Below are 16,702 nucleotides of genomic sequence, written 5' to 3' on the forward strand. Positions count from 1 at the left end.
ACAGATGGGGCTCGGCCGCGGCGCTCTGATGATGCGCGATGCTGTCCCTGAAGTGACGTGTGATGGCGTATTACCCTCACTCCCCTCACGCTGAAGATCTTCAGATCCTTCAGAGCTTGTGCTGAACTCTGGTGTGAACATTCACGAGTCCCGCAGGATCCCTGTAGGAGCCTTAAAGGTGTTTTTTTTTCAACGTGGGCAGTAGATGTCCATAGCCCGAACCTAGAATTCACGAGTGATGCAGCGCTCCTACGGCAGTCCTGTAGGACTGCGTGCCGGCTCGGTAGATGTCCATAACCCGAACCTGGAATTCACGAGTGATGCAGCGCTTTTACGGCAGTCCTGTAGGACTGCGTGCCGGCTCGGTAGATGTCCATGGCCTGAAGCTGAAGTTGTAACGCACGTCATGTAAGCGCATGAGACGAGTGTCCGGACTGTCACAGTCTGCCGCAGCCGTGCTCGGTTGAATGCATGGGACACCTCCATTGAGCTTCTTGGTCAAGGGCAAATATTGTGGAACATGAGAACTGATTCTGAAAGCTCGAATTCCAGCTGCTAGCTTTCGAGTTACACAAGTTAAAATGTTTTTTTTTGTTTGTTTGTTATCGGCAAGTCAGCCGGCCGACGGAGGGCGCTCGCGGTAAGCGGGCGACGGATACTCACGCGGTAGACGGGCTGCTAACGGGCGTCGGGGGGCAGACGCTTAGCTCGGCGAGAGGTTGTCAGAGGTTATCAAATCAGAAGAGTCGCTCACCTGCCGAACGGTCGGTTGCCTAGGTAACCAACCAGCTGGCTGGTCTACCTGGTGATGGTCGGTGCTGTTGCCGGCGGTGGAATGGCGTTTGATTGGTGCTCTGCTGGTGCCCTGAACGGCTCGACTTGTTCGCCGACTAATGGTCTGTTTACTGCTCTGTGCTCTGGTACTCTGTGCGCTCTGCTACGAGACTGTGCTGTCTACTCCGTGACTCTGTGCTCTGCTCCGACTCTGTGCTCTGCTTCGTGACTCTGTGCTCTCTGCTTCGTGACTCTGTGCTCTCCTCCGTGACTCTGCTCTCTTTCGTGACTCTGTACTGTCTTCAGTTACTCTGTGCTGTATGTTCCGTGTTTCTGTATTGTCTGTTCAGTTACTATGTGCTGTCTGCACAGCTCCTCACTCCCATCCTCCACTGTTATCGATGTTTGCACGATTGCCACTGTTTCTCCTCGCCCGAACACCCCTGGCCTGGCCTTCCCCCCCCCCCCCCTCTCTCTCTCTCTCTCTCTCTCTCTCTCCTCTCTTCTCTCCTCTCTCTCTCTCTCTCTCTCTATCTCTCTCTCCTCTCTCTCTCTCTCTCTCCTCTCTCTCTCTCTATTCTCTCCTATCTTCTCCTCTCTCTCTCTTCTCTATCATATCTCCTCTCTCTCTGCTCTCTCTCTCTCTTTCTCTCTCTTTCTCTCTTTCTCTTATCTTCTTTCTCTTTCTCTTTCTCTTTTCCTTTTCCTCTTTCTCTTTCTCTTTCTCTCTTCATCTTTCTCTTTCTCTTTCTCTTTTTTCTTCTCTTTCTCTTCTCTTTCTCTTTCTCTTTCTCTTTCTCTTTATTCTTTCTCTTTCTCTTTCTCTTCTCTTTTTCTATTTCTTCCTTTCTCATTTCTCTGTCTCTTTCTCTTTTCCTCAGTTCTCTTCTCCTTTCTCTTTCTCTTTCTCTTTTATCTTGCTCTTACTCTTTCCACTTTCCCTTCACTTTCCATTTCTCTTTCTCTTTCCTCTTTCTCTTTCTCTTCTCTCATTTCTCTTTCTTTCTTTCTCTCTCTCTCTTTTTTTCTCTCTCTCCATCATCGGATTGTGACTGCTGAATCGCCCCGCTCTCCAGCTGACCTCCCCCTTCCCCCGCCCCCTCCGCCGCACCGTCTGACCGCGCTCTCTCCCCGTCGGACAGAAGGCGGCCATGAACCGGACGGCGCCGTACCCGCGCCAGGCCGGCCCGCCCGGTCACGCCTTCGGCTTCCGGCGGCGCGGCGCACCGGCCCGCGTTCTGCCCACCGACTCGGCGCCGCCGGCCCGCCGCACCGCCGCCGCCACCGGCACCGGCGCCGGCTCCTCCTCCACCGACAGCCTGCAGTCGAGCTCGAGTGCCGCCAGCGACCGCCAACGGCAACCGAGCGCCGGCGGCGGCGCGGCGCGGCCTGCCGCGGCCCGCAGGTGGCGCGCGTCAAGCCGCGCACCAGCGCACCAGCGCCGCGCGGCGGCGAACAGACCAAACTGGACGACTCCGGCGTCGGCACGCTGGGAGGATCGCCGACCAGCAGCCTGGGCACGACCACGCCAAGCCGAGCAGACCTCGCCGTCGCCGGTGGAGGCGTACCCCGGAGCCGGCGGCGCGTCGACGCCCGGCGATTTCCAGGTGGGCATCCGCACGCAGGACGCCACCATCGCCCTCTCGGTCAACATCCACAAGGGCGCGAACGCCGCGCTCGGCCGGCCGCGCGTCACCGTTAGCGACGCCGGCGTGAGGACGCGCGTCACGCAGATCCAGCGGCCCGGCTTCGGCTTCACGCAGCCGGCGGGCCTGACGCGGCCGGCGGCGGCGCCAGCGGCCTCCGGAGCGCGCCCAGTCGCCAGCGCGGCCAGGCCGCCGCTCCTGGCGCGTCCGTCGCCGCCGCCGCTGGCGCTGCCGCTCCGCTCGGGCCTCGAGCAGACGGTGCGCAGTCGTGTCACGCGCTGGGAGGAGCGCGTGGACAGGGTGCGGCAAGCAGGCGGCGCCGCCGGTCGCCGGCCGCCGGCCGAGCCAGGCCGCCGCGCCGCTGGCCGGCCTCCGCCGCGAGATGCGCCAGCTGACGCGCGGACGTGGCCACCTCGCCGTTTGCACCGCCCGCGGCTACGCGACACCGGTACCTGCACAGACCTGGGCGGCTCGCCTCCGCCGCCGGCGCCGGCCGCCAGCGCCGGTGGCGAGGCCGGCGAGCTGTCGCCACTGCTGGCCGCGCACGACTCGCGCGGCGCCGAGGACTTCATCGACGACGAGATCGGCGACCAGCCGGCGTTCGGCGCGTTCGGCGCCGACAGCCCTGGCGTCGGACGTGTTCCTGGAGGAGCTGATGGCTGGGGAGCCGAGACGCCGCCGCTGCCGCCGCTGCGCATCACAGAGCCGGCCAGCGGCGAGTACGTGCGCCCGTTCCGCCTCACACCGCGCCCCCTGCAGGCACTGACCACGCTCGAGACGCCGTGCGCCGCCCGGCGGACGCCGAGGGCAACGTCAGCCTTCGGCACGCCGCCAACAGATGGAGGAGCGGGCGGAGCGGCTGGCGCGCCGCCTGCCGCGGCCGGCGGAGGAAGCGCGTGCACCCGATCCTGGGCTCCACCTACCAGCGGCTGGGGCTGCCCGAGCCGGCGCCGGACAAAACGAGCCCGGCCAGGCAAGGATGAGGCTGACCAGGAACGGAACGAGCTCGTGCAGGCTCGGAATGAGGCGCTTCAGACCAAGGACGAGGAGCCCCGCCGACAGGACGACCCGATCCAGGCCAGGAACGAGTCGGTGAAGGCGCGCGACGGGCCCAGACCGGCGCTGGACGAGTCTGCGAAGCTCCGGGACGAGCCGGGACCTGCTCTGGACGAGCGTGACGAGTCGCGGGACAGGCCGAGGTCGGCGCGGGAGGAGTCTGCGGAGCCGGAGCGGCGGACGAGCCGGCCCGGGCAGCCGTCCGGGGAGACGATCGAGCGAGACGAGGACACACTCAGCGACCTGGAGACGCACGACGCAGGTGAGAGGAGGCGAGCCGGTAGACGGGAGACGCGGCGTGCCGTCATGGCCAGAGCGGAGCAATACGTGGCCGATTGTGGCATGGAGTTGGATTCTCAGTAGCGTCTCAAAACCCAGCCTCTTCGGTGGTAGGAATGTCAACATTTTTTTCTGGTACCACACCTCCGGCTTGGGGGTCACCGTCTGTACCCCACCCCTGTTCAAAACCGGTCAGTCGGCATCGAGCGGGGCAGTGGTCAACCCCGCGTCTAAGCGCCTCAGGCTTGACAAGTGCGCCGGCCAGGTCAGATGTCTGGGCTCTGGCCAAGGGGCACCGGACTGGGACCAACGGATGGGATTCGGAGGCGCCAGAGGGCCAGGATTATGGTAGCTTGAGTTTATATTTACATCCTGCACACCCGACTGGACGAATTTTGCGACACCTCTCCTCGGAGTGCTGTGTCCGGGGGTCCGGGGATGATGGTAGCAGAGGTTTCGCCGACTTTTGTTCCAGCGCCACCAAATTCGATCCTGGTTTTAATTTTAGCCTGAGAGTCATGTTTTTGTTTTAAGTCCAGAAGTGTTTGCCACTGTTGGGCACCCGCGCAGCTCAAGAGCTTCCCCTGAATGTGGCAACGTTACACCGATGGGCCACGTCACCGCCCGGTGCGTCGTACTGTGTCGTCGCTCGGTCTTCTCACCTGTCTGTCCGCCCGTCCGTCAGCGCTGTCTGGCTGCCGACCGCGGCGTGCGTCCTCCTGGCGGCGGGTGTCAGAACTACGCGACCTGGCTTCGCCCACCGACAGCCTGGGCTCCGACGACCTGATGGCCGACTTCGATAAGGACTCGGACACGCTCTGCGACGACGACGAGAGGTGAGTGGCGCCAGCGGGCTGGACGCTGCCGAAGCCGCGCGGAGGGGGCTGGAGGAGCCCCACTGGAAAACCGTGGTGCTGGAGGAGCCCCGCGGAAGAACGGTGATGCTGGAGGAGCCCCGCGGAAGAACGGTGGGGCTGGAGGAGCCCCACAGGAGAACAGTGGGCTGGAGGAGCCCCACAGGAGAACAGTGGGGCTGGAGGAGCCCCACTGGAAAACCGTGGTGCTGGAGGAACCCCACTGGAGAACCGTGATGCTGGAGGAGCCCCGTGGAAGAACGGTGGGGCTGCATGAGCGCCTCCGGAGGCCGGAAGGGGCCGGATGGGCGCCTCTAGAGGGCGGCAGGGACTGGAGGAGCGGCTCCGTAGGGCGGAAGGGGCTGGATGGGCGCCTCTAGAGGGCGGCAGGGACTGGAGGAGCGGCTCCGTAGGGCGGAAGGGGCTGGATGAGCACCTCTAGAGGGCGGCAGGGACTGGAGGAGCGGCTCCGTAGGGCGGAAGGGGCTGGATGAGCATCTCCGGAGGACGAGAGCGTCAGGGACTGGAGGAGCGGCTCCGTAGGGCGGAAGGGGCTGGATGAGCACCTCCGGAGGACGAGGGCGGCAGGGGCTGGAGGTAGCGCAAGGTTAAGCGGTCCATCGAGCGGTCCGACGCGTGTGCGGGCTCGACGCGACTCACCGCCGACGGGCCGCGGCGCCGCTGCACCGCGCCGAGCCGGAGGGCCGTCACCCGCTGGGCCCGGCCGGCTCCCCTCCGTTGCCAGGGGACGCTGTAAAGAAGAGATCCACGTTCTTGGCGGCGTACGCTCACAGTGGATCGCCAAAAGCGCCAAATAAAAAGGCGCCTTCAAAACGCGACGTGACGAAGGCAGCACACCGGAACCAATGGATCAGTAGGCACTTATAGTCGCCGGCAGATACGCGCTATGGCAGTGCCCGCGGTGGATTTATTTTATTACAAATCACAGACTTCGCCGGCCATACCGCGTGCCGAGCGAGGCCAGACCGTCTCGTGGCGCTCGGGCGCTGACGGCGGCCGTGACGTCACGGGCCTGCCGGCACCGTGTGCGTGCGGGCGAAGCCGTTCCCAAACGCGGCGTGAGGACGCTGGCCAGCCAATCAGCGCCGGCCGCCGGCTGTCTGGTCTGATTACCGGGGCAGCGCAGCGGCCATGATATGCTATCGGCAGCCAGAGTGACGTCAGCCGTGACGTCACGGGTTGACGTGGAGCGTCGGCCGGACGTGTCAGCACCGTTGCCGCTGGGCTGAGCCAGCGGCATGCGCCGTCTGCTCGGCGCCGGCTCCGTTCGCTGCCGGTCTCCGCCCCCTCCCCCCCTCCCTCCGGAGTGCAGTGGGTGGGGGAGGGCTGTGGTGCCGGCGCTGGCGACGAGGCTGCTGACGATGCTGTTGCCGATGCTATTTGGTCCGGGTGCCAGTGCTAGCGGTGGTACGTCAGTGGCGCTGGCGTTGGCGGTGGTATGTCGGGAGCGCTGGTGCCGCCCCCTGGACGCCGACGGATGGCACTTCGGGGGGACTGGGACTGAGGCCGCCGGAGTTGAAACCGCCGCTGGTGCGCACACCGCTGGTGGAGCTGACGCTGGTGCTGCCTCTGGTGCCCGTTCGCCAGTGAATTGAGTGCACAGAGGGTGTGCCGCTCCAGCCGCGCCGCTCCCCTCAGTCGCCATAAGCCCAGCGCCCCCCCCCCCCCCCATCATTACATCGGTCAGCGTCGACACAACTGCCGTCGCCAGGACGGCCGGCAGCTAGCGGCCGCGATGCCGGCGGCCGGCTCGAGCCGGCGCCGTCACGTGTGTGACGTCACAGTCGCGATAGGGCACCCGGCTATTGTCGGCCCGTGGAGGACGGCGGACGGCTCGAGCCGGCGCCGTCACGTGTGTGACGTAACAGTCGCGATAGGGCACCCGGCTATCGTCGGCCCGTGGAGGACGGTGACGGCTCGGCCGCTGCCGCCGGCCATGGCTGTGGGGCTTCGGTGACGCTGGCCCGCCGCCGAGCGGGGAGAGGCGCGTCCCGACAGTGCCGGCGAACCGGACCACGGGACCGGACCACGGCACGGACCACGACATCGGACCGCCGGACGGGACCACCTGAGCTGGGGACTGGACAGCGTGACCTTCCGGCCGGCCCGGGATGGGCCAGACGGGCTCGGTGCGCCTGCGACGGTAGGTGGCGGGCTGTGTCAGATCCTCCCCCGCCCCTGCCTGCCGCCGTCTGCCCGTCCGTGCCGCGGGTCCGACCGTGCGCCTGCGACTCTGTTCGCCTTCTGTGGAGCGCGGCGACCGCGGCTGCTACGACCCCGCCGGGCGCGCGAAATGTGGGATAGCTTCGGGCCTTTCGGGTCTGGGTTTCGGGTCGGGTCGGGTGGGGGTCGGTTTCGGGTCGGGTCGGGTCGGGTCGGGTCGGGTCGGGTCGGGTCGGGTCGGGTCGGGTCGGGTCGGGTCGGGGGTCGGGTCGGGTCGGGTCGGGGGTCGGGTCGGTTTCGGGTCGGGTCGGGTCGGGTCGGGTCGGGTCGGGTCGGGTCGGGTCGCGTCGCGTCGCGTCGCGTCGGGTCGGGTCGGGTCGGGTCGGGTCGGGTCGGGTCGGGTCGGGTCGGCTCGGGTCGGGTCTGAGGTGCTTCGGGTCTTCAGGTCGCGGTTGTCGACGACATTCCCGATGATTGGCTTGTATGCTTGATGACATTGACCTGGCTCATTCGTGGCCATGACTGCCTTTTCGAGAACGAAAACGCCGAGAACATGTCGAGAACGCTCGACGTTTTGACCGCCTCGAAGCATTCATCACGAGAACACTCACTAATGTGAGTGTTCTCACATCAGTGCGATGGCTCCATTATGGTGTGTGATGTGATGTGTTGTGATGACTCACATCACCAGTGATGAGATATGTGTGATGTGTGATGCGATGTAACTAGTGATGACTCCGTAACGGTGTGTAACTAGTACCTCCGGGTACGGAGAGTGTATGATGTTTTTATCATAAAACTCAACACGAGAAACCGCTGGACGAAGGCCTTCCGCACTCATATGAAAATAACATCGTCGGTTCGACGAATAGCTCCCAAATATAGGAGGCAGAATGAAACAATTAAATCCAAATATACGATTAGAGCCGGTCGCCCAGCGTCTATCCACACTGACTTTTGTTTGCTTGTCTGTGCGTTCGCTGTCGTGATTGTCCAGATTCTCAGGCCATTCCCTGGCAGCCGTCCGGCCGGCCGTCATTGGGCGCCCGCACTCCACAGGCGCCACGCTCGGTCCGCCCTCCACAGGCGCCACGCTCGGCCCGCCCTCCACAGGCGCCACGCTCGGCCCGCCCTCCACAGGCGCCATGCCCGGCCCGCCCTCCACAGGCGCCACGCTCGGCCCGCCCTCCACAGACGCCGCGCTCGGCCCGCCCTCCACAGGCGCCACGCTCGGCCCGCCCTCCACAGGCGCCACGCTCGGCCCGCCCTCCACAGGCGCCACGCTCGGTCCGCCCTCCACAGGCGCCACGCTCGGCCCGCCCTCCACAGGCGCCACGACAGGCGCCACGCTCGGCCCGCCCTCCACAGGCGCCACGCTCTGCCCGTTCTCCCCGTGTCCGACCCGTCAACCGTGTGAAATATTTAGACACTAATGGTCTTACCCGTTACGTGCGTCAGTGAATTGTAGGGCTGTTATTGGCCGACTTGTCCCGTCGCTCTCGCCGCCCCGCCGCCCTGCCTCGCGTTCGGCGTTCTCCGCGCGGTGTCTGTTCGCTTGTACTTTCCTTTCCACACGGAGGACAGAGCCCTGACAGAGCCCGAAGCCCTGTCCTCGCGGGAATATCCCCCTGTCCTCCAATACCACTGTGAATGTCACGCTCTGTGCCTGTGGCGGAGCTCGTCGGCTGGCGCGGTGTTGACCCGACCCGACCCTACCCGACCCGACCCAGCCGGACGGGCGCTGGCGCTGGGGGGGGGGGGGAGTACGCGCAGGCGGACGAAAAGGGGAGACATCGGTTCTTCACGAGCGGTCTTCACGAGTTCTTGGTCTGAAGGGGATGCCACCGGCTGTGGCTGGTCTGCTGTCTTAGCCACCTTGCGATCTGCGGGGCTGCTGGTCTGAAGGGGATGCCACCGGCTGTGGCTGGTCTGCCGCGTTAGCCACCTTACGATCTGCGAGGCTGTTGGTCTGGGGGGATGCCACCGACTGTGGCTGGTCTGCTGTCTTAGCCACCTTGCGATCTCCGGGCCTTTTCGCCACACGCCGGCTGGCTGGCTATCCCATCAGACTGATTCAGTGCACTGGCATGCATAGCGTGGTACTGATATTTATGCCCCATTCTACGTGGAAAGCAGAGCATGGATCAGTGCAATTTGCACTAGCCGTTACGGACGACAAGGAGCCAGTCGTATTATGTTAACTACAGCTGCGCGCGTTGTTGTGCCGTTGTGAGGAGGCGCGAGGCGCACCAGACTGGCGTCGGTCACGACCCCAGGCCTGTGACTGAGCACAGCCGGCGCAGCGGTCAGCGCGGACCCACTACCAGTGCCCTGTCATAGGTCTCCTGTGAGAAGCGCTTACCGAGCGCTGCCGCCGCCCCGGCTCCGGCCTGGAGACCGGCACTGCACGGGCCGTCGTTCTCACCAACGTACTCGCCGAGGGTGTTGTGTTGCCGACGACCGTGGACGGCACCCGGCCAGCGCCTCCGGGCGCGGGCCGCCGCTGCCGCAGCCGCCGGCCCCGCCGCGCCGTCTCCGTTACGCCGAGCGTGACCCGAGCGCCCCCGCGGTCAGGCTCTCCGACCTCTGCGGCTTTCTCGTCGGCGAGTAAAAAGGTGACCCTTTCGCCCCGCGTTCGGTATTTTCCGGCCCCGCTCCCGCCGCCGAGCTTGAGAACCCCGGCCGGCTCGGTTTGGAGACCGCCGTGCGCGGCAGCCAGGGCGTTCTCGTCGTTGAATCGATACGCTGCCGCCGGGTGGGCGCCGCCGCCCCGGCGCGGCCGGGCGCAGTCGAACACGCCCGCGGGCAAGTGCGCGCGCGACGCCGGGCACCTCCGCCGCCGGCGAGTTCGGAATTCGCCGGGCGCCGCCGCGATGAGCTTTCCCTGTTTGGTGCGCGTGCTGAACGTGCGGCGGTGATCGGTGCCGGAGACGGCGGCGGCGGCGACGGCGACGGCGCGCCTCGCCGGCGCCTCGCGCCCCGCTCCGGCTGCCGTCGGCGGCGTCGTGACAGAGAGTCTGCAGCCAGACGTGTCACGACCGTCACGGACGTCACGCGCCGCCGGCAGCCCATCCCCTCCCCATCCCGCCGCCGGTAGTGCCAGGTGGATCTGTGCCGAGTGGCCGGGTGTGTTTGTGCGGACTTACGCTCACGCGGCGTGGTTGTGCGGACCTACGCTCACGCGGCGTGACAGTCAGCGAGAAGCGGACTCCGCCCTGGTCGACCCGCATTGGACTCCCCTCCTCCCCCCTCACTTCCCGTGGTGGTTGGCCGGGAGTGGATGGCCACCGCTGCTGGGCTTGGTCCGCTCCCCTGCTCTCTGGTGAGCGAGGGCGTTTCCTCTGGAGCGATCGGTCGAGCGCAGACGCTGCCCAGCGGCGTGCGTGGGCTGCCGCGCACCAGCCGGGGCGCGCCTCTGTCTTCTGCCGTCTGGCCATCGGCCCGTCGGCGGTGACCCCGCCGCTGGTGGTCGGGCGCCGGCGGCCCGGCCGCCCCGCCAGCCGGCTGCCGGCGGGCCGGCGTCGACAGGTGCCTCCAGCCTATGTCAACGCAGCGGCGACGCCGGCGGGCACCAGTGGACGGTTCCGTCTCGAGAGCAGTCATCCGGGAGTGGTCCGGGCCGCCCGCGCTGTAGAAGGAACCGGATCTGGGCACTATCTCTGCATTGTCGGTGGCGTGATCTTCGCCGGTGTTGGAGTTTTGCAGACTAGCGGTCCTTGTCAGGGGCGCTGCATGTGTACGGACGGACGGCCACTACAGGCAGTAACGCGACTGACTAGGACAGCAGTCTGGATTTGGATTCCGGCGATCGCCTCGTGCTGCGCACGTTGCGATGGCGATGGCGATGCGGTGGCGATGGCGATGCGATGCGGTGGCGATGGGACGGCCGTCCCGGCCCGGCCCTCTTTCAGAGCGGCTGGCCGGGAGCGGGCCGGCCCTCTGCAGCAGTCTCTGCGGCGGCTCCAGCTCGGCGCCGCGCCGGCCACCCGACCGGCGCCGACCTGTTGCCTTTGCGACAGCAGCAGACGGCCGGCCGGGCGGACACCTGTCGGCCGGTCAGATGGCGAGATCCTGTCGCCGGCGCGCGTGCCGTCCTGCTCGAGCGCAGTGGCCGACCGGCCGCCCTCGCCGGCGCGTGCCGTCCTGCTCGAGCGCAGTGGCCGACCGGCCCGCCCTCGCCGGCGCGTGCCGTCCTGCTCGAGCGCAGTGGCCGACCGGCCGCCCTCGCCGGCACGCGTGCCGTCCTGCTCGAGCGCAGTGGCCGACCGGCCGCCCTCGCCGGCGCGTGCCCTCCTGCTCGAGCGCAGTGGCCGACCGGCCGCCCTTGCCGGCGCGTGCCCTCCTGCTCGAGCGCAGTGGCCGACCGGCCGCCCTCGCCGGCCGCTGTGGCGGCCACGGGCCGTGACCGCGCGCCGCACGCCGCCGGCCGCGTCACGCCGTGACCGGCTCTCACGCCGCGGGCGGCTGTCACGCCGCGTGACGCGGCGACCCTGACGCCCGCGGCGCGAGTTATGGGCAGCTGTTGCTGGCGTCCGCCCGTATCGGAAATCCGTCGCCCGCAGTCGATTTCGCGCCACGCGGGTGCATTTCTGGCGGCGGGGGTTATGGACAGCTGGTGGCGGCGCGCGGCTCTATCGGAAATTCCCGCGGCTCTGCCGTGTTCAGCCGGGCCGGTCGATCTCCGTTTCTCCACCGGCCGGCCGGTGTCGGTCGGCCTCCGTTTATCCGGGCGCGTGCACGACCGAGGGGGAAAGTGGGCCGCTGCCGGGCGGGGCGGGGTCTGATCTGGGCCGACGCTGTGGGCCGCAGTCACGCTGGCCGGCCAGACCGGGCTACAGCTACGGCACGGCTGCCCCCCGTCCTGCTGGCTGCTGCTGACCGGTGACGGGTTCGGATGTGGGGGAGGGACGGTGCGACCTCGGGTCAGGTTAGGTCAGGGTGCAGCGGCACTGGGCGGGCGGCCGACCGGTCCTTGGATGCGCTCTGAAGGGACCACGGCAGCGGCTGGCGTCGGGTGTCCGTCCAGTGTCACTGAAGGACGTACGGTAGAGTGTGGAAGAGACACGACCCGGTCCTTGGTCGAGGCGTTCTTTCTGGCCAGACGGCCCATCTGGGCCGCGTACCGACCCGGCCCTGCGCCGCTGTCGCGGTGCGGAGCTGTCAGCTGAGCTGGCAGCTCGCGTTCCGCCCGTGTCGAGCTCAAGGTTATCGCTACCAGGCCTGCCCAGCACGTACTCCCGGCTTCACGCCAGCCACGCCAATCGGAGTCTTTTGACCGGCACCTGTCCACCAGTCACGACATCCACGGCGCCCGCTGCCGGTCCGGCGGCGGCGGCGGCGGCGGCGGCGGCGGTGCTGGGGCGGCTCCGGGGGGAGGGGGGGGGGGCCACCGGTCTGCGCCGCCGCCGCCGCTAGTGGAGCGGATCGCAGAGCGGCGTCTGGAGCGTGGAGCGGGACCGGCGGTCCCGGCCCGGCGGTCGCGGCCCGGCGGTCGCGGCACGGCGCGGCCCGCACACCTGTCGCCGATCGATGCCCCGGGTGTGCTACAGCTCCCCCTCCCTGACGCCCTCCGGGCTCGACGACTGGCGCGCCGGTCCGGCTTCAGCGGCCGGCCGTGGCTTCAGAGGCGCCGGCTCGGTGCCCGCGGCGACCGAGGCCGAGGATTATCAGGGAGCAGCGAGCCGTCTGGAGTAGGCAGCCGGAGGAGTCTTCAGTCAGCTGGCGGGTGGAGGGCCGGCGGCGGTGCACACGGGGCCGCCCGGGATTGGTGCGACCTGGCTCTGTCCGGGGGCATACCGTCGGCAATGCGGGTGGCGCCAGCTCCCCCGTGCCTCTGTCCGAGTGTACGCCGTCGGCAGTGCGGGTGGTGCCAGCTCTCCCATAGCCCTGTCCGAGGGTACACCGTCGGCAGTGCGGGTGGTGCCAGCTCCCCCGTGGCTCTGTCCGAAGGTACACCGTCGGCAGTGCGGGTGGTGCCAGCTCTCCCATAGCCCTGTCCGAGGGTACGCCGTCGGCAGTGCGGGTGGCGCCAGCTCCCCCGTGGCTCTGTCCGAGGGTACGCCGTCGGCAGTGCGGGTGGTGCCAGCTCCCCCGTGGCTCTGTCCGAGGGTATGCCGTCGGCAGTCCCGGTGGCGCTGTCCGAGGGTGCGCCGTCGGCAGCCCCGGTGGCGCCAGCTCCCCCGAGTCACCGCTGACACTTGGAGCCGCGCTGGAGCCAACACGGACGCCCGTCGCACCTCAACCCTTCCGGAGCGCCGCGACCTCGGCCCGGGCGTCGGACGCGGCGTCAGCGCCGTCCGCCGCTGCTTGACGAGGCGGCGGCGCCGGCGCCGTCAGAGGTGGCCGTGCCGGCCTGGAATGCGGTCACCGGCGCTGGTGCACGGCCGCTCGCTCCAGATGGCACCGGTGCGGCCGGCATGACCAGACGGCGGCCGTGTCATGACCGTGACCGTGTCTGTGTCTCCTCAGCTGTCTGCAGCCCGTTAGCGGTGGCGTGACTCGGTGGCTCTGTGCTGCTGTTCTTACTGCGGGTCCCTTATTTTCTCTTCCCTTGAGACTGCTCCCGTGTTTGTAGATCGGTCCCGATGATTCATCTCTCGCTACCGCGTTGTCTTTTTTCCATCTCTTTCTATTGCGGTCCCTCCGTCCCCGGTCCCGGGCCCGGCTCCTTGCACCTGCCCGCTCTGCCCGCTGCCCTGCCCGCTCTGCCGGCCTCCTGTTCCGGCCGATCGGTGGCGTCTCGGCCTGGCCGGGCGCCGCGGTCCGCTCCGCCGCTCACCTTCTCGTCACCGGATGTGAGCGGCTTCCGGCCTGCCCCGGCGGCCGCTCCCCCGCTCTCTGCCGGGGCGGGGCGGGGCCGGCCGGCGGTGAGCGGCCCTGACCCTGACGCTTCCCCCCCCCCCCCCCGGCACCGGCCGCTGGGGCTACCGCGCGTGACGCTTCGACGTCCGGCGGTTCAGCGCTTTGCCTCAGCCTGTGTCGCCTGCTATGCGCTTTCCTTTGTCGCAGGCGGCGCCGGTGTCGGCGGTTTTTCTACGCTGCGGGCGTTCCTTTGTCTCTCGTCCCTCTCATGGCGGCGTGTTGCCGGGCGGGGGTTTCCTACACCAGCCGGTTTCTCTCGTCGCCGACCGCGACCACCGCAGCGTCTGCCGCCGGCCGCGCCGCCGCTGCCGCCGCTGCCGCTGCTGCGGCCGTGGCTTGCCGCTGCCGCCGCTGCCGGCGCGGAGCGGTGAGAGCGCCGCGTGTACTACGGCACCGGCCGCCGCCGCCGCCGCCGCCGGCAGTCCGGCTCCGCGGGCCGCCGGGCGCAGTGCGGGAACGCTGTGTGTGCGGGCGGGCGGCGCGGGGTGGGAGGAGGACGGCAGGGTGACCGCCGCCGCTGCCGCCGCTGCGGACGCGGTGCTGTGTCGGCGCTCGGCGGGAGGTCGACGGTGCGCCGCCGTCCCTCGGCCGGCCGCGTCGGTGCTGACCGGCGGCACGCCGCGTGTCCGGCAGCAGTCGTCACTTGACAGCAGACCGCCCGCAGCGACCGGACACACGACGGCGGCGACCGAAACCCGGCGGTCAAGGCCAAGATCAAGGAGCTGGGACGCCGAGACCGGTGCCTGGGAGACGGCCGACGCGCCACAGTGTTGTGAACGAGCGTACGGGAGAGGGAAGAGACTGCGACAGTGCTGGGACGGAGCGTGTGGGAGAGGGGAGAGACTGCGACAGTGCTGGGACCGAGCGCGTGCGGGAGAGGGGAGAGACCGCCACAGTGCGGGAGAGCGCCGCCGGCCGGCGCCGGCCGCTGGCCGGCGAGGTCGTCTGCTGACCTGAGGTCAAGCCGCGGCCGCTGGCGGTGTGACGAGATGAGGGACCAGCCGCCGGTGGCGCCGGCCCGGCCCGGGCCGCAGGGCCGCAGCGTCAGGTAGGAGCGACGGCCGGCGGGGGCGGGACAGCGGAGACGGCGGGGGCAACGGGACTGAGGGGGACGGGGGCTGAGCTGACCAGGCGCTGGTGAGCCGTCCACCCACGTGAAACTGGCAACTGGCAGCTAACCTGTGTGTGTGTGTGTGTGTGTGTGTGTGTGTGTGTGTGTGTGTGTGTGTGTGTGTGTGTGTGTGTGTGGTGGTGTGTGTGTGTGTGTGTGTGTGTGTGTGTGTGTGTGTGTGTGTGTGTGTGTGTGTGTGTGTGTGTGTGTGTGTGTGTGTGTGTGTGTGTGTGTGTGGTGTGTGTGTGTGTGGTGTGTGTGTGTGTGTGTGTGTGGTGTGTGTGTGTGTGTGTGTGTGTGTGTGTGTGTGTGTGTGTGTGTGCGCGTGCGCGTGCGCGTGCGCGTGTGTGTGTGTGTGTGTGTGTGTGCACCCTTCTGTATCAGAGAAGCGGCGTTTGCTGAATGGTTGGGGTTGTTTGCTTCGGCCGCGGTCCGGTTTAACCCAGCACTCCTCGATATCAACCGATGTGTCGCCGATAAGAAAGGAGCGCAGTGCTGGCGGCACGTACGCCGGCCGGTTTCGTGTAGCAGGAAGCAGCCAATCACGATGCAGGGCTGCTCAGAGGCGAGATGTAGCTGCGCTTGGGCCGGGGTCAAGGTCGGGGCCGAGGACACGACCGCTGACTGGCGACAGCTGACGGGCGCCAGGTGCCGCCGCTCGGGCGTGTTGAGTTGACAGAGAGGGCCGCTTTTACGTGAGTTAGGTGGCCAGTCGGCGTGCCAGCGTCGTTCTTGTGTCCCGCGCCAGCCGGGCTCGGCGCTGCCGCGAGCGCCCCGGGCACCCTGCCGTGCCGTCCGGCACGGCCCGTCTCCAGCCGGCGTGACCCCGGAGCGTGACCCCAGCGGCGACGGCAGCGGGCCGGGGCGGCCGCCGCTGAGTCACTGGTCCCACAGCTGGGCCGGCGCGGTAGGCGCGGCCGGCGGCGGGGAGGGGGAGGGCTCGGAGCGCTGCGGCACGCCTCCCCCCGCCGCCGCAGCCGCCGCAGCCGGGCCCGGGGTGGGGCGGAGCTGTTGGAATGTGGGCCGCCGTTCTCTGTGGCCCCGGCGGCCGTGTCGGCCGGCTGTGTCGTGTCAGCGTCGCCGGTGCTGACGGTGTGACGCTGACTCGGCGGCGGCCCTGTTGGTGCACGCGCTGCATGCTTTGGTTGTGTGACGGCGCGGTGCAGCCTTTGTGGCTGTGCAGCTGGCGTACTGCTGGTCACTCTCTCTCCCTCCCACGCTTCTGGCTGCAGGCGGCGTCGACCCCCCCCCCCCTCCCACCACCCCGCCCCGTCCCCCCCACACGCTCTCCCACCCGCACCCACACGGTTCCCCACACCACCCGAGGCATGGCGCTGCTGCGCAGCCCAGGGACAAGAAGGGGCGGCCAGCGACCAGGGGAGGTGAACACATACCTGACGGCCGGCGGTCAGGGGTGTGGAACACATACCTGACGGTCCACTGTCAGGGGAGTGGAACGCACACCTGACGGCCGGTGACGCGCGCTGTTGACGCCGTGACTTGCGTGAGAGAGCGTACCTCTCACTTCCAGTTCCCGCCCCGAGCCCAGCCCAGCTGCAACTGGCCCGGTTTTCACAGGCATGCGCAATCCGCCAGCGTGTGTTTTGCCAGCTGATCTGTGGTTGTTTGGCAACATGGCGAACCCGTGAGCTCAGCGGTAAATAAGTGATAAACTTAATGACAAAGACGAAGGATGAGAACGTGCACCATTTGGCATTTGCCGTTTGGCCATCTTGAAGTGTTGTGAGTGCTGTTTGTCCAGCTGGCGCTGCACGTGTCGGGCTGGTGTTTGTCGGGCCGCTGCCGCGTGGCAGCTGCCAGGTAACGACAGCCACCACACGCGCTGGACGAAACCCCAGCTATAAATCACCAGCGCCCCACGTGACGTCGTGTCTGGGCTTCCGCGGACTGATTTATGACGGTTGCATTGGTATTTA

At 67.6% G+C, this 16,702-nt stretch overlaps 1 protein-coding gene across 1 annotated transcript in view; it reads left to right on the plus strand.

Annotated features, from left to right (window-relative positions):
- Positions 1-2,802: 2,802 nt before the first annotated feature.
- The window catches only part of LOC119089322 (uncharacterized), a 32,114-nt gene continuing 18,214 nt past the window's right edge, over positions 2,803-16,702 (plus strand). Inside the window, exons 1-3 of the mRNA XM_037211995.1 lie at positions 2,803-2,824; positions 3,394-3,738; positions 4,441-4,591. Of these exons, the coding sequence (XP_037067890.1) occupies positions 2,803-2,824; positions 3,394-3,738; positions 4,441-4,591 (518 nt within the window). The remainder of the gene's footprint in view (positions 2,825-3,393; positions 3,739-4,440; positions 4,592-16,702) is intronic.

This window comes from Pollicipes pollicipes, unplaced genomic scaffold (genome assembly GCF_011947565.3).
Source record: "Pollicipes pollicipes isolate AB1234 unplaced genomic scaffold, Ppol_2.1 Scaffold_1600;HRSCAF=1878_pilon_pilon_pilon, whole genome shotgun sequence".
Taxonomy (NCBI): Eukaryota; Metazoa; Arthropoda; class Thecostraca; order Pollicipedomorpha; family Pollicipedidae; genus Pollicipes; species Pollicipes pollicipes.